The sequence below is a fragment of the Labeo rohita genome, chromosome 18 (genome assembly GCF_022985175.1).
Source record: "Labeo rohita strain BAU-BD-2019 chromosome 18, IGBB_LRoh.1.0, whole genome shotgun sequence".
Classification (NCBI taxonomy): domain Eukaryota; kingdom Metazoa; phylum Chordata; class Actinopteri; order Cypriniformes; family Cyprinidae; genus Labeo; species Labeo rohita.
This window is the reverse complement of record NC_066886.1, coordinates 4,694,645-4,715,776: the sequence shown is the minus strand read 5'-3', so window position 1 is coordinate 4,715,776 and position 21,132 is coordinate 4,694,645. Positions and strand designations below refer to the sequence as shown.

The 21,132-nt window shown below is 36.8% G+C and overlaps 1 protein-coding gene across 2 annotated transcripts in view; it reads left to right on the top strand.

Moving 5' to 3' along the window:
• Nucleotides 1-19,894, top strand: part of kcp (kielin cysteine rich BMP regulator) — a 55,882-nt gene extending 35,988 nt beyond the window's left edge. Inside the window, exons 32-47 of one of the 2 annotated variants that reach the window (XR_007829716.1) lie at nucleotides 4,527-4,791; nucleotides 5,544-5,717; nucleotides 5,806-5,888; nucleotides 5,960-6,080; nucleotides 7,296-7,378; nucleotides 7,461-7,560; nucleotides 7,643-7,731; nucleotides 9,103-9,375; nucleotides 9,535-9,707; nucleotides 12,611-12,722; nucleotides 13,110-13,211; nucleotides 15,338-15,502; nucleotides 15,605-15,902; nucleotides 19,321-19,391; nucleotides 19,576-19,720; nucleotides 19,802-19,894. Coding sequence is in view for 1 of the 2 variants with exons in the window: in XM_051135412.1 (XP_050991369.1) it covers nucleotides 4,527-4,791; nucleotides 5,544-5,717; nucleotides 5,806-5,888; nucleotides 5,960-6,080; nucleotides 7,296-7,378; nucleotides 7,461-7,560; nucleotides 7,643-7,731; nucleotides 9,103-9,375; nucleotides 9,535-9,707; nucleotides 12,611-12,722; nucleotides 13,110-13,211; nucleotides 15,338-15,502; nucleotides 15,605-15,902; nucleotides 17,676-17,953 (2,316 nt within the window). In the remaining variant the exon portion in view is untranslated. Of the gene's footprint in view, nucleotides 1-4,526; nucleotides 4,792-5,543; nucleotides 5,718-5,805; nucleotides 5,889-5,959; nucleotides 6,081-7,295; nucleotides 7,379-7,460; nucleotides 7,561-7,642; nucleotides 7,732-9,102; nucleotides 9,376-9,534; nucleotides 9,708-12,610; nucleotides 12,723-13,109; nucleotides 13,212-15,337; nucleotides 15,503-15,604; nucleotides 15,903-17,675; nucleotides 18,914-19,320; nucleotides 19,392-19,575; nucleotides 19,721-19,801 lie in introns of those variants that run through there. The other variant, XM_051135412.1, reaches the window with a different exon arrangement.
• The last annotated feature ends 1,238 nt before the right edge of the window (nucleotides 19,895-21,132 follow it).

The following is a 21,132-nucleotide window of genomic DNA, read 5'->3' as shown; positions in this document are numbered from 1 at the left end:
CCTGAGAAAATCCCTTCAACACCAGAGCCCATGCAAACTGATTCATATCATCTCTCTGCAACCGAAAGATTCCGCCGTGTGTCCCAAGTGCTCTGCTTGTACTGTGGGGAAAATGGTCATGCCCTGAACTCCTGTCCAGTTCGCCCTCCCAGACCTTTTGTGAGTATCATGCAAGTCTTTCCCGATGTGATCAGCATGTCTCAGTTATCAGTCCGGCTATTGATAAAAAATTCTATCTTCACAGTCAAAGCCCTCGTCGACTCTGGTGCCTCGGGGAACTTCATCTCGCTCAACACCTTAAAGGATTTGAACCTCCCTGCTCTTCCTCAAGAACCACAATACCGTATCAACACCATCAGAGGTGAGCCCCTGGGACCCGGCCGCATAAAACATCGATCTCCAGTCTGTCAACTCCGAATCGGCAACTTCCACTCAGAGGAAATCTCCTTTCTGGTGTTGGAGGGTGCCACAGTGGATATCATCCTGGGACGCCCATGGCTCGTCAAACACTCCCCGATGGTGGACTGGACTAGATGTGATATCCTCCGGTGGAGTCCCGAGTGCCATAAATCCTGCCTTCAAAACCTTCCCAGTCCCAACCTGCAACTGCAATCCACCCTAGTGGAGAGTCCCGAATCCTACAAGAGCACCTCCATACCCGAAGACTACCGGGCGTTCCAGGACGTGTTCAGCAAGCAGGCTGCCACCAAACTCCCACCACACAGGCCATGGGACTGCGCCATCGACTTGCTGCCTGGAGCGAAATTACCTAAGGGTAAGATCTACCCGTTGTCCATCCCGGAGCAGAAGGCCATGGAGGAGTACATTAAGGAGGCTCTCCAACAAGGTTTCATCGTCCCTTCCACCTCGCCAGCCGCCTCCAGTTTCTTCTTTGTGGAGAAGGACGGAGGCCTGCGACCTTGCATTGACTATCGTGTCCTCAATTCCCAGACCATCAAATTTCCTTATCCTCTTCCCTTGGTCCCAGCTGCCCTGGAGGAACTGCGTGGGGCTCGCATCTTCTCCAAGTTGGACCTTCGCAGCGCTTACAACCTCGTCCGCATTCACTCTGGAGACGAATGGAAGACCGCTTTCATCACCCCTGCTGGCCACTACCATTACCGGGTTATGCCGTACGGGCTAGTCAACGCGCCCTCTGTCTTCCAGAGCTTCATGAACGAGGTGTTCCGGGAATTCCTCCATCAGTTCGTTGTAGTGTACATCGACGACATTCTGATTTATTCCCGGAACCTGGCCGAACACCGCCACCACGTTGCGCAGGTCCTTCTGAAGCTGAGACAACACCACCTTTACCTCAAGGCAGAGAAATGCGAGTTCCACCAAAACACCATCCAGTTCCTCGGGTACGTCATCGGCCCTGACGGGATCAGCATGGATACTAGCAAGGTCGCAGCCATCCGGGACTGGCCCCAACCTACCTCTGTTAAAGAGCTACAGCGTTTCCTGGGCTTCGCCAATTTCTACCGCCGCTTCATCAGCCAGTTCAGCCTTCTTTCTGCCACCCTCACCAACCCTCTGAAGGAGAAACCGAAGACCCTTACCTGGACTCCCTCCGCCTCACAAGCCTTTGCCTCCTTAAAATCTGCCTTCTGTACGGCTCCTGCTCTAGTCCTCCCCGATCCACAAGAGCCCTTCATCGTGGAGGTGGATGCCTCCACCATCGGAGCGGGAGCCGTACTCTCACAATACTCTGGAGAGCCTCCTAAACTTCATCCATGCGCCTTCTTTTCTCGGAAGTTCTCCCCGGCGGAACAAAACTACGACATCGGCAACCGGGAACTGCTGGCTCTGGAGGAATGGAGACATTGGCTCGAGGGCGCTAGACATCCGTTCTCCGTAATCACTGATCACCGTAACTTGGAGTACATCAGAGAGGCAAAGCGACTGAACCCTCGCCAGGCTCGGTGGGCCCTCTTCTTCTCTAGATTTCGTTTCACCATCACCTATCGTCCTGGCCACAAGAATGTTAAGGCGACGCCTTATCACGCCTCCATCAGCCAGACCTGCCGACCACCTCCGATCCCATCCTTCCTCCAGAGCACTTCCTTTGCCCCATCATCTGGGACCTCGATCGCCAGCTCCAGGAATCTACTTCCCTGGAGCCAGTTCCGCTGGGAGGTCCAGAAGACAAACTGTACGTTCCATCATCCATGCGCTCAGCCCTTTTGGACTCCGTTCACTCCTCTCCGGGCTCTGGACATCCAGGCAGCAAGAGGACCCTCTCACTCCTTCGTTCTCGGTTCTGGTGGCCACAAATGGCCAGCGAGGTATCCCAACATGTCCGTGCCTGCTCAGTCTGTGCCATGACCAACACACCTCGCCAGTTACCATGTGGAAAACTCGTGCCATTACCCATACCTACTCGTCCTTGGTCCCATATAGGCATTGATTTTGTCACAGACTTACCGTTATCTAACAACTATACCTACATCCTAGTCATCGTAGACAGGTTTTCCAAGTCCTGCAAATTCATACCCCTGAGTTGCTTACCAACGGCCATGGAAACAGCTGAAGCCCTCCTTCATTTCATTTTCCGGTACTACGGCCTACCTGAAGATATTGTGTCTGACAGGGGGCCATAGTTCATCTCTCGTGTCTGGCACGCCTTCTTCAGAAATCTCCAGATATCCGTCAGCCTGTCATCCGGTTACCACCCTCAAACTAACGGGCAGACTGAGCGGATGATTCAAGAACTCGGACGATACCTCCGGGCCTATTGCTCTTCCAATCAGCACGACTGGAGCCGTTACCTTCCTTGGGCTGAATACGCCCAGAACTCATTGAGACAATCCACCACCGGCCTCACTCCGTTTCAATGTGTTCTGGGCTATCAACCCGCTCTGTTCCCCTGGTCAGGAGAGCCCAGTAACGTCCCAGCCGTCGACCACTGGTTCCGGGAGAGTGAGAGGGTCTGGGACTCGGCCCATGTACACCTCCAGCACGCAGTCCGGAGTCACAAGATCTTTGCGGATGTCCGACGTCGTCCAGCTCCCACCTTTCAACCTGGAGAGTTAGTCTGGCTCTCCACCAAGGACATCCACCTCCGGCTGCCCTGCAAGAAACTCAGTCCGCGGTACATCGGGCCATTTCCCATCCAGAGGCAACTTAACCCCGTCACCTACCAGCTCCAGCTCCCTTCTCACTACCGCATACACCCTGCATTCCATGTTTCCCTCCTTAAACCTGCCACTAATCCTCCTCTTCCTCCCTCCACAGAATCTGACGGCACCGAGGTACCTCCTCCTCCGGAGATCCTGGAAGACCCATCCATCTATCGGGTAAAGGAGATATTAGATTCCCGACGGCGAGGGGGCCAGATCGAATACCTCATAGACTGGGAAGGCTATGGTCCTGAGGAGAGGTCTTGGATTCCACGCAAGGATATCTTAGATCCTACGCTACTCTCCGAATTCCATCAACAACACCCAGAAAGACCTGCACCCAGACCTAGGGGCCGCCCTCGCCATCACTTTCGGGCATCGGGAGCTGCCCATGGAGGAGGGTGTACTGTCAGTACCACACCCGGACCGTCAGATTCCTTCACCACACCCACTCGTTCACAATCACCAGCCTTCTGATCACCGGCCACGCACTCAATCACTGCTCACCTCTATAAATACCCAGGACTTTCTCTGTCAGTTGTCAGATCTACTCGTTAGATACCGGACTCAATGCTCCTTGCTCTTGTGAATCTTCATCAGCCTGTCTTCCAGCCTGAAAACCCTGATTACCACCACCTCCAGCAGTACTTAATTCCTGAAGCTAAGTTTAATCGGTTTTGTTTTTGTTTGTTTGTTTTAGGTCATGATCTTATGTTTGAACTGAACCTTCTTTGTTTCTCTTCTTCCATTTATCAATAAATACTTAATTCAGTTAACCCACAACTCTCTCTCTCTCTCTCTCTGGAACCCTGACACTATGTGCTATCGTGTTCTCTCTTGAGTATGATGCAAATATCATTGTACATAAATATGGTAATCAAAAAGTAACATGGCCTACTGTATAATAGTTAATTAAATCAATTATACAGCATTACCAATAGATACTATTACTGTACTATAGTACAGCAGTTGCAAGTCAAAACATAACTTAACCACTTTCAACAATAAAATAATAAAACAAAAACAGTTGTGAAGAGTGATTTTGATTTTGAATGATTGTTTTTTGCTATTAGCAATAGTGCATTAACAAAAAAAGTGTCATTTCAATTAAGTGTTTTTCCACTGTCAGCAATAAAATCAAATATTAAAAAATAAAAATAACGAAAATATTAAATAATAAAATAAAAATGCATAACAAAAATAATTAAATAAAAAGTAAAATACCGTTGTAGTATCATGTTTTAGAGCATTTTCAATGTGCATTTTCTTGTGTATTACCATACAAATATCATGAATATGGTAACGTGTTATACTGTATACCAAAATATCATGGTATTACCATCTGATAAAATCATTTCAACACAGTACATCATTTTCAGTCTGTACATGTATGTGATTTTTCAGGACGGAGCCCAGTTATGCGACAGGAGGGAGTGTCCTCAGCAGTGCACACATCCGGGGGACACTACGGGCTGCTGTCCGGTGTGTGACCGCTGTCTGTTTGAAGGGCAGATATACGGAAACACACAGACGTTTTACGCCCCCTCAGACCCCTGCAAGCGCTGCGTGTGTCAGAGCGGCTCTATTAGTTGCAGCCCGGTCACCTGTCCCACGGTTTCCTGCCATAACCCCATCACCCTGCCGGGACAGTGCTGCCCACAGTGCAAAGGTCAGTGTGTGTCTACACTTTTTTACCCTTATGTTGCAATTGTTCTGCTCACTGTATATATAAAAACAAAAAGTTTACATCAGTAGTCCCATATTCTACCATTGTTTTTAACATGTATTAATGTTATATAATATAACATAATTATAGTTATATATTGTAATATTGTATAATAATAAATTTAATTAGGTTTATTTTTTAATTTAAATTTTAGTTTAAGTAATTTTAATACTTTCAGTTATTAGTCAAGGCAGCATTTTTACATTTTTGTGTTTTGTGTAAGGTTTTTGAACATTTTCCTGTATTATTTGCACCCCCCCCCTTCATTTCAATTTAAAAAAATGTTTATTTGCAGTCATATATAATGTAGTCATAGTTGTGTCATCCAAATCTCGAAGATTGAAGATTAATGAATGAATCATTTTGTTTTGAGGTACTTTATTTATTAAAAGTGAATTTAATATATTGTATTATTATTTTTATTTACATTATTTAAACAATTTTTTTATTATTACTTTATTATTTGTGTTAGATTTTTATTGTTTTATTGTATTATTTTTGTATTATTTAATTGTAAATATATTTATACAGCTAATGAAAACATATACATATAACATATATATATATAATATATAAAAAATTATTAAATCTAAAATATTGTAAATACTATTAGTATATCTAATATTGAATAATCATTGAAAACATCATACTTTGACTTTAAAATAAGTGCTACTAGAGCTGTCTTTCTCTCTCAGGCTGTATTTATGATGGCGTCGAGCACCTTGAAGGCAGTACCTGGTTTGCATCCAGCAGTCCCTGCATGTCCTGCATGTGTGTGAATGGAGTGACCACATGTTCGAAGGTCCACTGTCTGTCCACCTGTGTAAACCAGATCAGCGTGCCAGGCGAATGTTGCCCGGTGTGTGCAGGTATACCTACAATCCCTACAAACTGTTTTGAGCATGCATAGTTTTGTTTTGAAAGTCTTTAGTTTGAGATGTATTTTTCTTCTGTCAGACTGTGTGTATAATGGCCGTGTGTACAGCCCTGGAGAGAGTTTCCATCCCTCTGATAACCCGTGTGAGATCTGCACCTGTGAGGTACGGCTCATCAGAACACGTTGTGTGCATATGTGGGTTTGCTCGCCTTACAGTGTGTGTGTGTGTCATAGGTGATGCCAGACGGAGGACAGCACATGCGCTGTTACAGGAAGCAGTGCCCGAGTCTGGTGGACTGTCCTAAACACAACATTCAATACAGCGAATCTGACTCCTGCTGCCCTGTCTGTGCACGTTAGTATAAACACTGCTGTCAGCAAATGTTTAACATTGCTGTGCTAGTTTTCTGTTTCTTGTATCACTCTATAGTCTCTTTCTTCTCACATATTAAATTGATTGGTAAATTAAAAATGAACAAAGGCATATATGTTATAAATTATGTTTGTTCATAATACCTTTATGTTAATTTACACAATTTGAAATATAAAAAAAAAATAGAAATTAACATTAACCTGCATGCTGTAAAAGTATTGTCCATTATTGCTAATGATAACTAATGCATTAACTAATGTTATGAATTTTTTATTGAAATAAATTGAAATGGTTTCTGTAATTGCAATAAAGCTAAAATTAAATACAAATAAATAACAGCTGAAACTTAAAAAGCAAAAATTAGTTCAATGAGTGCAAGTTGAAATTGTTGCACTATAAAATGGAATTTATTAATTGCTAAATTAATTAGACTAAAGCTGAAATAAAAATAAAGCTAAATAGAAATATTAAAAAACCCTAAATATACACATAAGCATTATAAAACATTAATAAATATGACAAAAGTAAACAAACAGAAACTAAATAATGAACATAAAACTACAATAACAATAAAATGAAACTGAAAATAGAAAAATAATTGCTAATTTGAAGTATTAATGAATACTGTAATATTATATAAATAGTTCTAAAATAACTGATCAGTTTCATTGTTATATTTAATTTTTCTTTCTTCATTTCTATTATTTATATTTTCATTTTATTTTTAATTTCATTTCAGATGATAAAAAACATGTTTTGATGTATGTAAGTTAAATTTATTCAGTGCCCTTATTTCTAATTAATTCTAATTTTCATCATGTTCTTCTACACTAATACAAAAGTCAAACTTTGACTCAAACTTCACAACAATGAAACAATGAACAAATCATACTTATGGCAACCTTTAATTTATGTCAAATTAAATGTGGCATGTCTTCTAAATCAAGATAATTTTAAGATCTTTTAAAGATTATTTGATTGAGTGGGAAATGCAAAATTGCAGTGCAAGGCACTTAAATAGTCGCATTACAGAAATTACACAATTGGATGTATTTAATATCAAAATAAGAATCCAACAGCATTATTAACCCAACACATGCCTGTCCTAATTTTAAATTATAGTTGAGCTCCTCCAGATCATTTTAAAATAAATGTTCTTACAGGATGATTGTTTTATTCATGTGGTTTGTGTTTCAGAGCCCCTCAGTAATTGCACAGCTACACTGATCGGTAATGAAGTGCTGGCCACAGATGATCCCTGTTTTACCTGTCAGTGCAAGGTATTCAAACACACACACTATTGTTTTATAAAGCAGTGTGTGTTGATCTGATGTATGAGTGATAATGTATGAGTTTGCATAGGATTTGACGTGGACGTGTATCCATCGGGGCTGTCCTCCTCTCAGCTGCCCTCCAGCTGATCAGCACACACCGCCGGATTCCTGCTGCCCCATCTGTGATGGTACAGAGTTTCTCTGTCAGAAATAATGTAGTGTTGGTTCTCATTGTACATGTGTGCTCATCTGTATGTGTGTGCGTCTCAGAGTGCGTATTAGAGGGCGATCAAACCCGTGTGCCAAACGGCCGGAGATGGACAGACAAGGAGAACGAGTGCGTCACCTGCATCTGTAATGTGAGGAAAACATTTAATTGGCAGGAACCAGTTTAGGAGAAACAAACAAATAATTGTTTTATGTTATTTTGCATCTTTTTTTATTTTTGAAGTCATTTTCCTGAAATATGTTAATTTGATGCTTTTTAACATGAAAACTCTCACATCAAACAAATGAATCAAACTCAGATATTAAACATGCATATGAACCTAAAAGTGAATTAAAAATAGTATAAAGCTAAATAGAAGATTTTAAAAAATTAAACAAAATTAAAACTTAAACTAAACATTTAACCGTTTTGTTATTCTTAATGGAACATCTCAAATCAAACTTCAAGTTAAGTAGGTTTTATCAGCAAATTGTTGTTTTGATGCTTTTTAAAAGGAAACAACACTCATATCAACCAAATGAACCATAAAGACACTCATCTGCACCAAAAGCTCTGGAGACATATCTATTACATTTTAATGAAGCTTTAAGCACATTTCAAAGTACTAAAATAAACTAAAACTATAATAAAAACAACTTAAAAAGGTCCTTTAAAAGTCTTAAATTTAGTTATGGTACAAGAAATTCTTAATTATGATTTCAAGGGGTCTTCATATATTAATTGAAACTTTTGACTCATCCATAAATGGCTTAAAGGCTGAAATGTGAAGTTTATTATTTTATAAAACTTTTTGTTTTTGTGAAAAACTGTATCTGAACCGTAAATCAGGGTTTTTACAGTCATTTTACAGTTTAATATGTTAGACATTGCCCTATCCCGCTCATATGGTATTAATTTTATTTGTACAGGTCTTAAAATGTCCTAAATATTAGCTTCAAAATCTTGTAGATACCCTGTATATATAAATATTTAAAAAAAGAAAAACAAGACATAATAAAAATAACAAAAGCTTGTTACAGATTTAAAACCTGTACTAAAATTTTGACTGTTTTATGTTATTTTTTATGAAACATGAAACCAATAGCTCTAAAAAAAAACATAATGTTAATGGAGAATGAAGCACATTTTAAATTAATATATATTTGAGTTTGCCTAATATATGTGTGTGTACAGTGTGTAATTATTATGCATATATAAATACAAGCACATTCATGTATATATTTAAGAAATATATATATATGTATATGTATTTATTTTAATATTTATAGAATTTATATTATAAATAAAAATATTTTGTACATAAATAACATGTCTCTTAAATATATACTTTGATTTGTGTGTATTTATATATACATAATAATAACACACATTACACACATATATATTTGGCAAACTCAAATATTTTATTTTGTATGTGATTAATCACGATTAATCGTTTGCCAGCCCTAATATATATATATATATATACATATATATGTGTGTGTGTGTGTGTGTGTGTTAGCAAGGGCATATCAAGTGTGATCTGCAGGAGTGTCCTCCTCTTGAATGTCCGGATGGATCGATCAAAGTGAAGAACACTGAGAAGTGCTGTCCTGAATGCACAGCCATCATATCTGTATTTTACGCCAAAGAAGCTCATGAACACTGTGTGTACGACAAACAGCGGTACAACCACAATGACCACTGGGAGGTGGACGAGTGTACATCCTGCTCCTGTGTGTATGGAGACGTGCACTGCCAAACCCAGAGATGCCCATCACTCACGTGTGCCTCGGTAAGATAACATGACACCTTTGAGATTACTGTATATAACTCACAAATCGGTGTTTGAGAAGTTTTACTATATTGGTGAGGATATTTTTGGATAGTGATGACATTTTGGGCTTATAAAGTATAACTGAGTTGAATATATAGCACATTTGTGTGTTTACAGGATGAAACGCCAGTTCAGGTACCGGGAATGTGTTGTCCTCACTGCATTCCTCACCCCGCCACCTGTGTTGTGTTTGGAGACCCTCATTACCGAACGTTTGATGGAAAGATGGTGAACTTCCAGGGGACGTGCACATATGTTCTGGCTCGGGACTGTGAGGGCGGAGACTTCAGGTGCTCAGTATATTGCCTCACTCATATCTAGACTTAGGGGTGGGCGATATACTGGTAATCACAGCGAACTGGTAGAAATATGTCAACTGATAGAGATTTCGGATTATCACGATGTGGTCACGAAATGCTTTTTTAAGCATTGTGGTTTTGAAACAAGTGATTTAAAGTCATTGAAACACAATCAGCTGCAAAAGAGAACTCATTTCGCAATATGCAAGTGCTGTCAGAGAGAGAATTATTTTTGCAACTTTTTGCCATGATTAAATATCCACAACTGTATGTATCAAAATAGCCATCTTTGCAAGTGTTCTCATAAACACAGTAATTTAGGTCTTAAGTGAAAGCAAACAGCTAAGAAATAAAACACATGTAACAGTATATTGAATCTGGGCAGCTCCTAAAGTGATGCCAGTTTAATATTCCTGGCAACAAAAGAGAGAAAATCTCTCACTGCTTTTGACTAAATCACTTTTGTAACTTTAATAAGAAGAAATGTATATTAAATTTACACAGTGAAGAAGTGCATTTTTTATTCATTAGAATTTTTTAATACAATATATGGAGCATTTCTTATTTGTTCAACGATTTGCTTGTAATTAGTTTCTTATTCTTATTTAATGCTGGCTGTTTACTTGTCTTCATTGAGCTTTTTTAAAATTTAGGCTGGTGTTAGGTTTAGTTTTAGAAAAGAATTATGAAATTTCAATGGTATCAAAAATTTTGATGACCTTATTTAAAGCAAAAATAAGTATATTGTGATATACAGTGCCCTCCACTAATATTGGCACCCTTGGTAAATATGAGCGAAGGTGGCTGTGAAAATAAATCTGCATTGTTTATCCTTTTAATCTTTCGTTCAAAAAATTCACAAAATTCTTGAAGCAAAACAATGGAAAGCAGGGGGGAAATCTCATTATGAAATAAATGTTTTTCTCTAGTTCATGTTGACCGCAATTATTGGCACCCAATTATTGTAACGTCCTTTATTCAAGATAACAGCTCTGAGTTTTCTCCTTTATTGCCTGAAGAGTTTGGAGAACACCTGACATAAGATTAGAGACCATTCCTTCATACAGAAACTCTTCAGATCCTTCAGTTTCCCAGCTCCATGCTGGTGCTTTTTCTCTTCAGTTCACTTCACTCATTTTCTAACTGGGACGGCCATGGCAGAAGCTTCATTTTATGCTCAGTGACACATTTTTGTGTAGATTTTGATGTTTGATTTGGATCATTGACCTGATGGAGGATCCAACCACAGCTCATTATAGAACTTCTAACAGATGCAGTCAGGTTTAGATTTTTTATCTGTTGGTATTTGCTAGAATCCATGATGCCATGTATCTGAACAAGATGTCCAGGACCTCTGGCAGGAAAATAAGACCACAACATTAAAGATCCAGCAGTATATTTAAATGTGGGAATGGGGTACTTTCTGTACCAAAACCATCTGGTGGGTTTGCTGCCAGAAAGCTCTTTTTTAGTTTCATCTGACCAAAGAAGCCAGTCCCATTTGAAATTTAAGTCGTGTCTGACAACTAAATACGCTGGAGTTTGTTTTTGGATGAGCAAGGAGGATTTTTCTTTTTACCCCAAGACTCAATTAATCTCTGCAATTCTCCTGATGTGATACTTGGAGAGTCTTTGGACACTTAAACTCTCCTCCTCACCATGCATTAGGATGATATAGACACACATCTTTTTCCATTTAGATTTGTAACATCTTTAGTTGATTGAAATTCTTAATTATTGCCTTGATGGTGGAAATGGGACTTTTCAATGCTTTGGCTTATTTCTTACAGCCACTTTCTATTTTGTGAAGCTCAACAATCTTGTTCTGCACATCAGAACTATATTATTTGGTTTTATTCCTTGTGATGGATGATTAAGGGAATTTGGCCTTTGTGCTCCTCATATTTATATTCCTGTGAAACAGAAAGTCATGGCTGGACAATATCATACTCCTAGCCATTCTGGTGTGCTAAATAAATGCAAATATGAATGGGAATATACTTCAGAGATATTTTACTCATTATTATTTCTAAGGGTGCCAATAATTGTGCCCACCATGCGTTAGAGAAAAATATTTATTTCATAACGTAAGTTTCCCCCCAATTTTAATTGTTTTGCTTCAATGAAAGGTTAGCATTTTGTGAATTTTTTTAATGTAAGATCAAAAAGATAAACAAAGCAGATTTATTTTCATAGCCGCCCTTGCTCATATTTACCAAGGGTGCCAATATTAGTGGAGGGCACTGTATATCGTTACTAAGAAAATAAAATTACTTATTTTGGTCATATTGCCCACTCCTACACTACTGTTTAAAGGTTGTGGTCAGTCAGATTTAAAAAAAAAAAAAAAATTAATAGTTTTATTCAGCAGGGATGCATTAAAATTGTTTAAAAGTGACAGTAAAAACATTAATAATGTTACAAAACAAATCTTTTAAATAAATGCTCTTCTACTGAACTTTTTGCTCTGATATATCACAGTCCACAAATCATATATCACAGTTTTCATTGATAATAATAAGAATTGTTTCTTGAGCAGCAGATCAGCATATTAGAATGATTTCTGACGGATCATGTGACACTGAAGACTGGAGTAATTATGCTGAAAATTCAGCTTTGCATCACAGAAATAAATTATGTTTTAAAATATATGATATAATCAAATAGAAAACAGTTATTTTAAATTGTAATAACATTTCACAATATTACTGTTTTTACTGTATTTTTTGATCAAATGAGTTAGCATGAGACTGACACCGGATGTTTGATCAGTAGTGTGTCTTGTGCATTAGAGGGATAATTCACCCAAAAGTGAAAGCTAGCAACATACAGATACTTAAAAAGTGTAGTCCATGTGTGCATAGTCTGAACAGCCACTTGTGTTTATGTTTCAGTGTTCATGTGTCTAATGAGGACCGGGGACGTAAGGGAGTGTCTTGGACTAAAGAAGTGACCGTGTTAATTGGAGATACTGTGGTACAGCTGCTTCAGGACTGGATTGTCAAGGTAATATATTCTACAGGGGTGTTTAATCATTTTCATTGCATACCATGCACATTTTATTTTGTAGATTTCAAACTATTTTTGAACATATGTGCTTGTTTACATTACATTTATGTTGGTTAATGGTCAAATGACATACAGGTAAATCTTTTTAGCAATTTTATTTCATTTTATTTTATATATTTTTTTTATTATTTATTTTTAATTTATTAGCTTTTAATTGACTCACATTTCGTCAGCTTAAACTTTCATCAAATCAAAATTGGGATACCCTAAGCCAAATTAACAGTTGTTTTTACCTTAAACTTTTCTTTAGACACTTTTATCTATAATATTCACAGCTTTGCTTATTGCTAATTCTTCTTCCTCTTTTTGTTTTTTATGCATCAGGTTGATTATGAGCCAGTCTCTCTGCCGTTTCTTAAAGAACCGTATGTTTACCTGGAGCGCAAGACCAACACCATCCTCCTGAACACCAATGTTGGGCTGAAGGTACAGCTTCTATATAAATTCACTCTGTGTTCAGTCTCTTGTAGGAAAAAAACATCATAAACAAGATTTTATGCTAGAATCATGCTAGTAACATGCTGCTTATGCTAAAAACATGTTAGCAACATGCTAATAACTTGCTAATCATGCTAGCAACATGCTAATAACATGCTAATCAAGTTAGCAACTTGTTAATCGTGGTAGCAACATGCTAGTAACATGCTAATCATGCTAAAAACATGCTAGCAACATGTTAAACATGCTAAAACATGCTAGCAACATGCTAATAACTTGTTAATCATGCTTGCAGCATGCTAGTAACATGTTAATCATGCTAGAAACATGTTAGTAACATGCTAAGCATGCTAGAAACATGCTAGTAACATGCTAAGCATGCTAGAAACATGCTAGTAACATGCTAAGCATGCTAGAAACATGTTAATAACTTGCTAATCATGCTAGTAACATGCTAATCATGCTAGAAACATGCTAGTAACTTGCTAATCATGTTAGAAGCATGTTAGTAACATGTTAATCATGTTAAAATATGCTAGCAACTTGCTAGTAACTTGTTAATCATGCTAAAACATGCTAACATGTTAGTAACGTTATGCTGGCAACATGCTAGTAACTTGTTAATCATGCTAAAACATGCTAACATGTTAGTAACATGTTAAACGTGTTAAAAGCATGCTGGCAAAATGCTAGTAACTTGCTAATCATGTTAACAACATGTTAATCATGCTAGAAACATGCTAGCAACACGTTAGTAACTTGTTAATCATGTTAGAAGCATGTTAGTAACATGTTAATCATGTTAAAATATGCTAGCATGTTAGTAACATGTTAATCATGCTAAAACATGCTAACATGTTAGTAACATGTTAAACATGTTAAAAACATGCTAGCAACATGCTAGTAACTTGCTAATCATGTTAACAACATGTTAATCATGGTAGAAACATGCTAGCAACACGTTAGTAACTTGCATGTTTTAGCATGTAATCATGCTAAAACATGCTAACATGTTAGTAACATGTTAAAAATGTTAAAAACATGCTAGCAACATGCTAGTAACTTGCTAATCATGTTAACAACATGTTAATCATGCTAGAAACATGCTAGCAACACGTTAGTAACTTGTTAATAATGCTAAAACATGCTAACATGTTAAAAACATGCTAGCAACATGCTAGTAACTTGCTAATCATGTTAACAACATGTTAATCATGCTAGAAACATGCTAGCAACACGTTAGTAACTTGTTAATCATGGTAACAATATGCTAGTAACACCTTAGCAACCACCCAGAGTACCTTAGCAACTGTATAGCAACACCCTAGCGACTAATCCAGGTACCCTAGCGACCGCAAGCACCCCAGGTACCGTGGCAACACCCTAGCAACCGCATAGCAACACTTCCCAAGTACCATAGCAACCAAATAAAAACACCCTAGCAACCAACCCAAGTACCCTAGCAACCACATAGCAACACCCTAGCAACCACCCCAGATACCCTAGCAACCGCCCTAGCAATCACCCCAAGTACCCTAGCAACCACACAGCAACACCCTAGCAACCACCCCAGGTAGCCTAGCAACCGCCCTAGCAATCACCCCAAGTACCCTAGCAACCACCCCAGGTAGCCTAGCAAACCCAAAATCTGTTTGTTTTTTTAATATACTGTATTGCCTTCAAAACATTCTGACTTTAATCTTTCAGATTATTTTAAGATGAAAAGTATTTTAAACTGAAAACAGTCAAACTTTTAAAACTTTTTGGCTAGGCTTTTTCAAGCCAACTTAAAGTTTGTCTATGAACTTTACTATCTAGTCCAGTTATGCCTTACTGGCATTTCAATGCGATTATATAGAGAGCAAACAGAGATCCTTACAGAAGTTTCTTGCTTATTTGATTTTTTTCTAATGAGAACAAAAGGGAATCTTGAAATTTCAGAAGAGCTTTAATGTCTCAAATTGTGCTTAAATTGGCCTATATACCAAAGTCTGAGATTTAAGTGTGAATTCAAACATTTCTCATCTAATTCTTCCTAGACCAGATTATCTATATGGATAGCCCACATTAATTTTCATTCATTTTTAATATTTTTTAATGAATTGTGATGTAAGGTGTTGTGGAATGGGCGTTCTCATCTGGAAGTCAGTGTTCCTGGTACCTACAAGAAGAAGATGTGTGGCTTATGCGGCAACTTCAATAACTATTCTCAGGACGACATGAAACTACGCAACGGACAAATCACCACCTCTGAAGCAGTGTTTGGAAACAACTGGAAGGTTGAAACACTAAAACATCTCCATGCTGTCTTTGCCTGTGTTATTAATTAATAATGTATTTCAGATAAATGTTAAACTATATATACTTTGATCCACTTGCAGGTGGGCAGTGGAAATTCAAGTCTTCAGTGTCCTGACGTAAAAAATATTAATCCATGTAATAAAGCTGGTTACTCGGCCCGTAAGACTGCGAACGCTCGCTGTGCAGTGCTGAAGTCCCCCGTGTTTAAGCGCTGTCATAAGCTGGTGCCACCCGAGATGTTCTATGCTTCATGCGTGTATGATCTGTGTGCCTGTGGATCCAATATGGACGAGTGTTTGTGTGAAGTGTTGGAGGCTTACACGTCTGAGTGCCGTGAGGCTGGAGTTATCCTGCAGTGGAGATCGCCAACACTCTGCGGTGAGTGAGATACACACTTACAGAACAGTATGTTCACTTTAAAATATTTTTATTTTTTCCCGTCATTTTGTAATTGATGAATGTTGCAGTGTTGATAGTGTTATTTAAACTGAATCGAATCAACACTGACCTAGACTGAATAATGATACTGTTGTTTTCTGTAGAGCTGCTTTATAGCTAAATTGAATTTGTTTTATGATGAACATTGCAACATTGACAGTTATTGAATAAATAATTTAATCATTATTGAACTAAATTGAGCTTGATAATGACATTTGTCTTCTGTAGAGCTGTACAGCTGACCCCTATGAAATAAAACAATAGAGGAATATTCTGTTTCAAATGATATTCACTGAAGAATCCTAAAAATAGTCCTAAATTGCTGTTTTCAACATTGGTGATAATCAGAAATGTTTCTTGAACAGCAAATCAGCATATTGGAATGATTTTTGTGGGTCATGTGACACTGAAGACTGAGGCAATGATGCTGAAAATTCAGCTTTACATCACAGGAATAAATTATCACTTAAATTTTTCAAACAGAAAGCACCCCCCAATACATTTCTTTTTAAATCTTACCGTTTTAAAACTTTTGATCTGTGGTGTATATTGTCACTTATTTTTAATAATTAAAAAAAGCAGCAATTCCTGGTGTATTATTCAATATATTATAAAATATTAATATAAAATGCTATATACACTACCAGTCAAAAGTTTCTGAACAGTAAGATTTTTAATGTTTTTAAAGAAGTCTCTTCTGCTCACAAAGCCTGCATTTATTTGATCCAAAGTACAGCACAAACAGTACAATTGTGAAATATTTCTTTTTATTGCTTTCTATTTAAATATATTTTAAAATGTAATTTATTCCTGTGATTTCAAAGATGAATTTTTAGGATCGTTACTCCAGTCACATGTACCTTCAGAAATCATTCCACTATTCTAATTTGCTGCTCAAAAAACTATTATTATGTAAAAATCAGCAGAGATGAATTTTTCAAGTTTCTTTGATGAATAGAAAGTTCAGCACAGCATTTATCTGAAATAGAAATATTTTGTATTATCATCACGTTTGATCAATTTAAAGCATCCTTGCTAAATAAAAAGTATTCATTTCTGTGATGTCTTTTCCCAAAAAAAACAAAAAGAAAAACAAAATGATATAGTGTATAATGCATAGTATTTGGTAAAGTATAGGTATAGTATTTGAATGGTATAGTGTATAACATTACAAAAGCTTTTTATTTCAGATAAATGCTGAATCTTTGGATCTTTCTTTTCATCAAACAATCCTGAAACAAATTTAAATTTAGGCCTTGATAATAATAATAATAATAATAATAATAATAATAATAAATCATGTTTCTTGAGCTGCAAATCAGCATATTTAAATTATTTCTGAAGGATCATGTGACTGGAGTAATGATGCTGAAAAAACAGCTTTGCATCACAGGAATAAATTACATTTAAAAAATATATATAAGTAGAAAACAGTTATTTTAAATAGTAAAAACATTTCAAAATTTTACTGTTTTTGCAGTACTTTGAATCAAATAAATACAGGGTTAGTGAGCAGAAGAGACTTCTATAAAAACATTAAAAAACTTACTGTTCAAAAACTTTTGACTGGTAATGTATTAGCAGTATGCATTAAATAATTGAATATATAATACGGTTAACACATAAGGACATGTATTTTCTTTGCATAAGGGGAAATTTAAGTAATTTGTTCTGCTTTAGTATAACTATCCTTTCTCTTTCTCATCCCCAAAGCCGTGGGTTGTCCGTTGGACCGCGGTTATGTGTTTGATGAATGCGGGCCGCCGTGTCCTAAGACGTGTTTTAATAAAGACGTGCCGCTTGGCGTGATCGAGGCTCACTGCTTCAAACCCTGTGTGCCGGGATGCCAGTGTCCAGCTGGCCTGGTGGAACACAATGCCCACTGCATCGCCCCTGAGAAATGCCCAAAAATTATCCTTGAGAATCTCAGAAAGACCCGAAAATTTCACCAAACATCACGTGGAATCAACTCAGTTAATCTTGATATCTGATGAACCACAACAAGCTCTTCAAGTCAGCATGAACTCAGAATTTGCTTCATTTCTTTTTCATTCGTATTCCTGGTCTTATTCTGTAAGATTCATCAGTACATCCTATTTCAAAAAATGTTTTTAATATTAAAAAATATATATATATATAATATCCCGTTGAATTCAGAAATACATCAAATTACTATGGATGCTTGTTTCCGTGTGCTTTTTATCTCACCATTCAAACTCTCAGGATTCTGATAAAAATAGAACTGTGAGATAAAATCTCAGAATAGGCTTCCCCAAATTGCGAATGGAGTTTTATGTTGACTTTAAAAAGCATATTTAATTGTTGCTTTATATCTCAAACAACATAAACAGTCTTCTACTGTATACTGCATTTAGTTGTTGAGTTGTTTCATTGGTGCTACTGTGTGTAAGTGTTTCTGAGTGATTATAGGACACTGTTAACTATTTTGAACTGCAAATCTGCATTGTTATATCTGCCCTTTTTTGATAGGGCCTTCATTTTTTGCTGTTGCACTGGTATTTTGTTACTCTCTTTAAATACATAGTATTATAAGCAGTATGTTATAAATAAAGGCTAAATTGAACAGTGCCTTCACGTAATTATTTTGAGTTATGTATGTCATTTTTTATATTCATCAGATGCATTGGCACTCTCTGGATGTGTAAACTGTCTTTTTTTGGTGTAAATCATAATTTTTTTTTCTTATTTATGGGTACTTTGTGTCACAATTACACAAAAAGTCCTACTTTTACTCAGCCTGTGTTTGTTCTTGTTTTGCATCTAAAATGGTTTATTCGCATTACCCTTTTAATGAAAACAGTGACATTTAAAAAAAAAAAAAGTGCAATACTTTTTTCTACCAGTTGCTTTTATTTGTTTTACACTATTTGCATTTGAATAGGAACCGTTTGGGGATGTGAGTCACCTGGATGTGAAATAAAATTGTATAAAAAAGCAAACCAATTTTGCTGATGTTTTTGCTGAATATACATGCATTAAAAATGGTCCTGAATTTAATTGACATTAACAGCAGACAAAATAAGTAGTTGTATAATTTTAATAAATATATTGTTTATAGTCTTACAAGATTTGGTTGCTGTTTTAAAAAAAATCATGCAAATTCAATTTCTTGCAGAAACACTGATATACAGCGTACATGTTCTTTTAACTCAATATAAATCCTAAATGGTAAAATTGAACCAAAAATGTAAAGTCTGTCATAACTGTCTATATAGGATTCAGCCAGGCTTTTTGGTGTTTGTTTGCTTAAGTATTGTTGCTGATTTAGTGTCATGATTTGTCTGAGGAAGAATGTGCTCAGCACTGAGCTGAACGTCTTTTGTAATCTGACTCTTAGCAGTTTCCTCAGCAACAGACGTGGCTTTGTTGCTATCTTGCATGATTCATGAAGATAATCTCATCGAACAGGTGAGACACTTTCCCTTTTCCTGTTTGAATTGTGTTAGGTAGAACTAGCTGTTATATTTGAATTTGATCATGATGCACAGCAAGAACTCGTTTCATGATTTGTTTAAATGTATATTTTTTTTTTATTCAAAGGCATTTGAGACAATGCAACTGAGCTTACATTGAGTGCTTTTGTCTTTTTTAGGATGGAAGAGTGTTTGCAGTTGGTGTGCGAGTCGATTGGTGTACATGAGGATGATGAGGTTGGTGTGGACATGATCTGTTCGCTCTATAGCAACGTCTTTCTCATCACCGCCAGCCTGGACGAGACAAAGAGGGCCATTTCACAGGTGAACAAGACTTGCTGTGTCAGAATCTCATGAATGAGACAGAAAAGAGGAACCAGAAAGAAATGCTTTGTAATGTTTCAGGTCAGAGGTCAAAGTGGAGTCTTGTCATGTTCAGCCAGAGGAGTTGTGCATGTTCTGCTAGCGATGGAGAAACAGCGTGAGAATAGAGAACAGGTATTTATTTAATTTAATTCCATCTGTATTTCACTGTAATACTTTGCCACATTACTTCATAATCTAAATTAAGAATATATATATTACAATACATACATGTTATATATATATATATGTATTTAGATTTTTGATTTGAACTAATCTGACAATGAATTGAGAATTTAGACTGAAAATAAATGCTCTAAACAGTCAGAAAATGTGTCACAATGTGCCATGTTGATATGAAGAAATGTTCACAGGTATTTTTCAATTGCACATATCATTGTGCTGCTTTTTAGGATTAAATGATATATGAAATTAAATGAAAGAAAACAACAACAAAAAAAAAACACTTGTAATTTTCTGCCAGAACATTTTCTATGGGTTTTATCCTTACAGTGAACCTTTGCCTTGTCAGCTACAGTATTTATCTTTGTTTTGGGTATTTTGAGTGATTACATTTAAAAATCATGTCAAATATGACACTGGACCACAAAACCAGTCTTAAGTAGCATGGGTATATTTGTAGCAATAGCCAACAACAATACATTATATGGGTCAAAATGATCGATTTTTCTTTTATGCCAAAAAATCATTTGGTTATTAAGTAAAGATCATGTTACATCAAGATATTTTGTAAATTTCCTACCATAAATATATTAAAACTTAGTTTCTGATTAGTAATATGCATTGCTAAGAGCCTCATTTTTTTTTTTTTGCACCCTTAGATTTCATATTTTCAAATAGTTGCCAAATATTATCCTGTCCTAACAAACCATGCATCAATTAAAAGCTTGTTTATTCAGCATTCATGGGATGTATAAATCTCAATTTTGAAAAATTAACCCTTATGACTGGTTTTGTGGTCCATGGTCACAAATTGTGAAATTATATTATATAAATTGTAAAGTTATACTAATTAATTAATTTATTCTAAATTAAACAATATGAGTGGCTTGTATTTTCTGTAGCTGTTCTGGGATCTCCAGATGTTGAAGGCTGGTAGAATCAATCCTAAACAAAATACACAATCCTCAACAATCAACTTCAGCTCCAGACAACAGGTAGAAAACCAAAGTCATATTTTTATATTATAGTATATTATATTACTGTCTGCTTTGTGTCAGGTGGCCTTCATGTTGTGCATTAAAATCATTTAATGCACAGCTAGCCATGCATTATTCTGCTTATACCAAGGTTGTTTGCCAGTACTGAGAAGTTAAAGCTGTTAATGATATTTGCAGCACAATATTTGACTG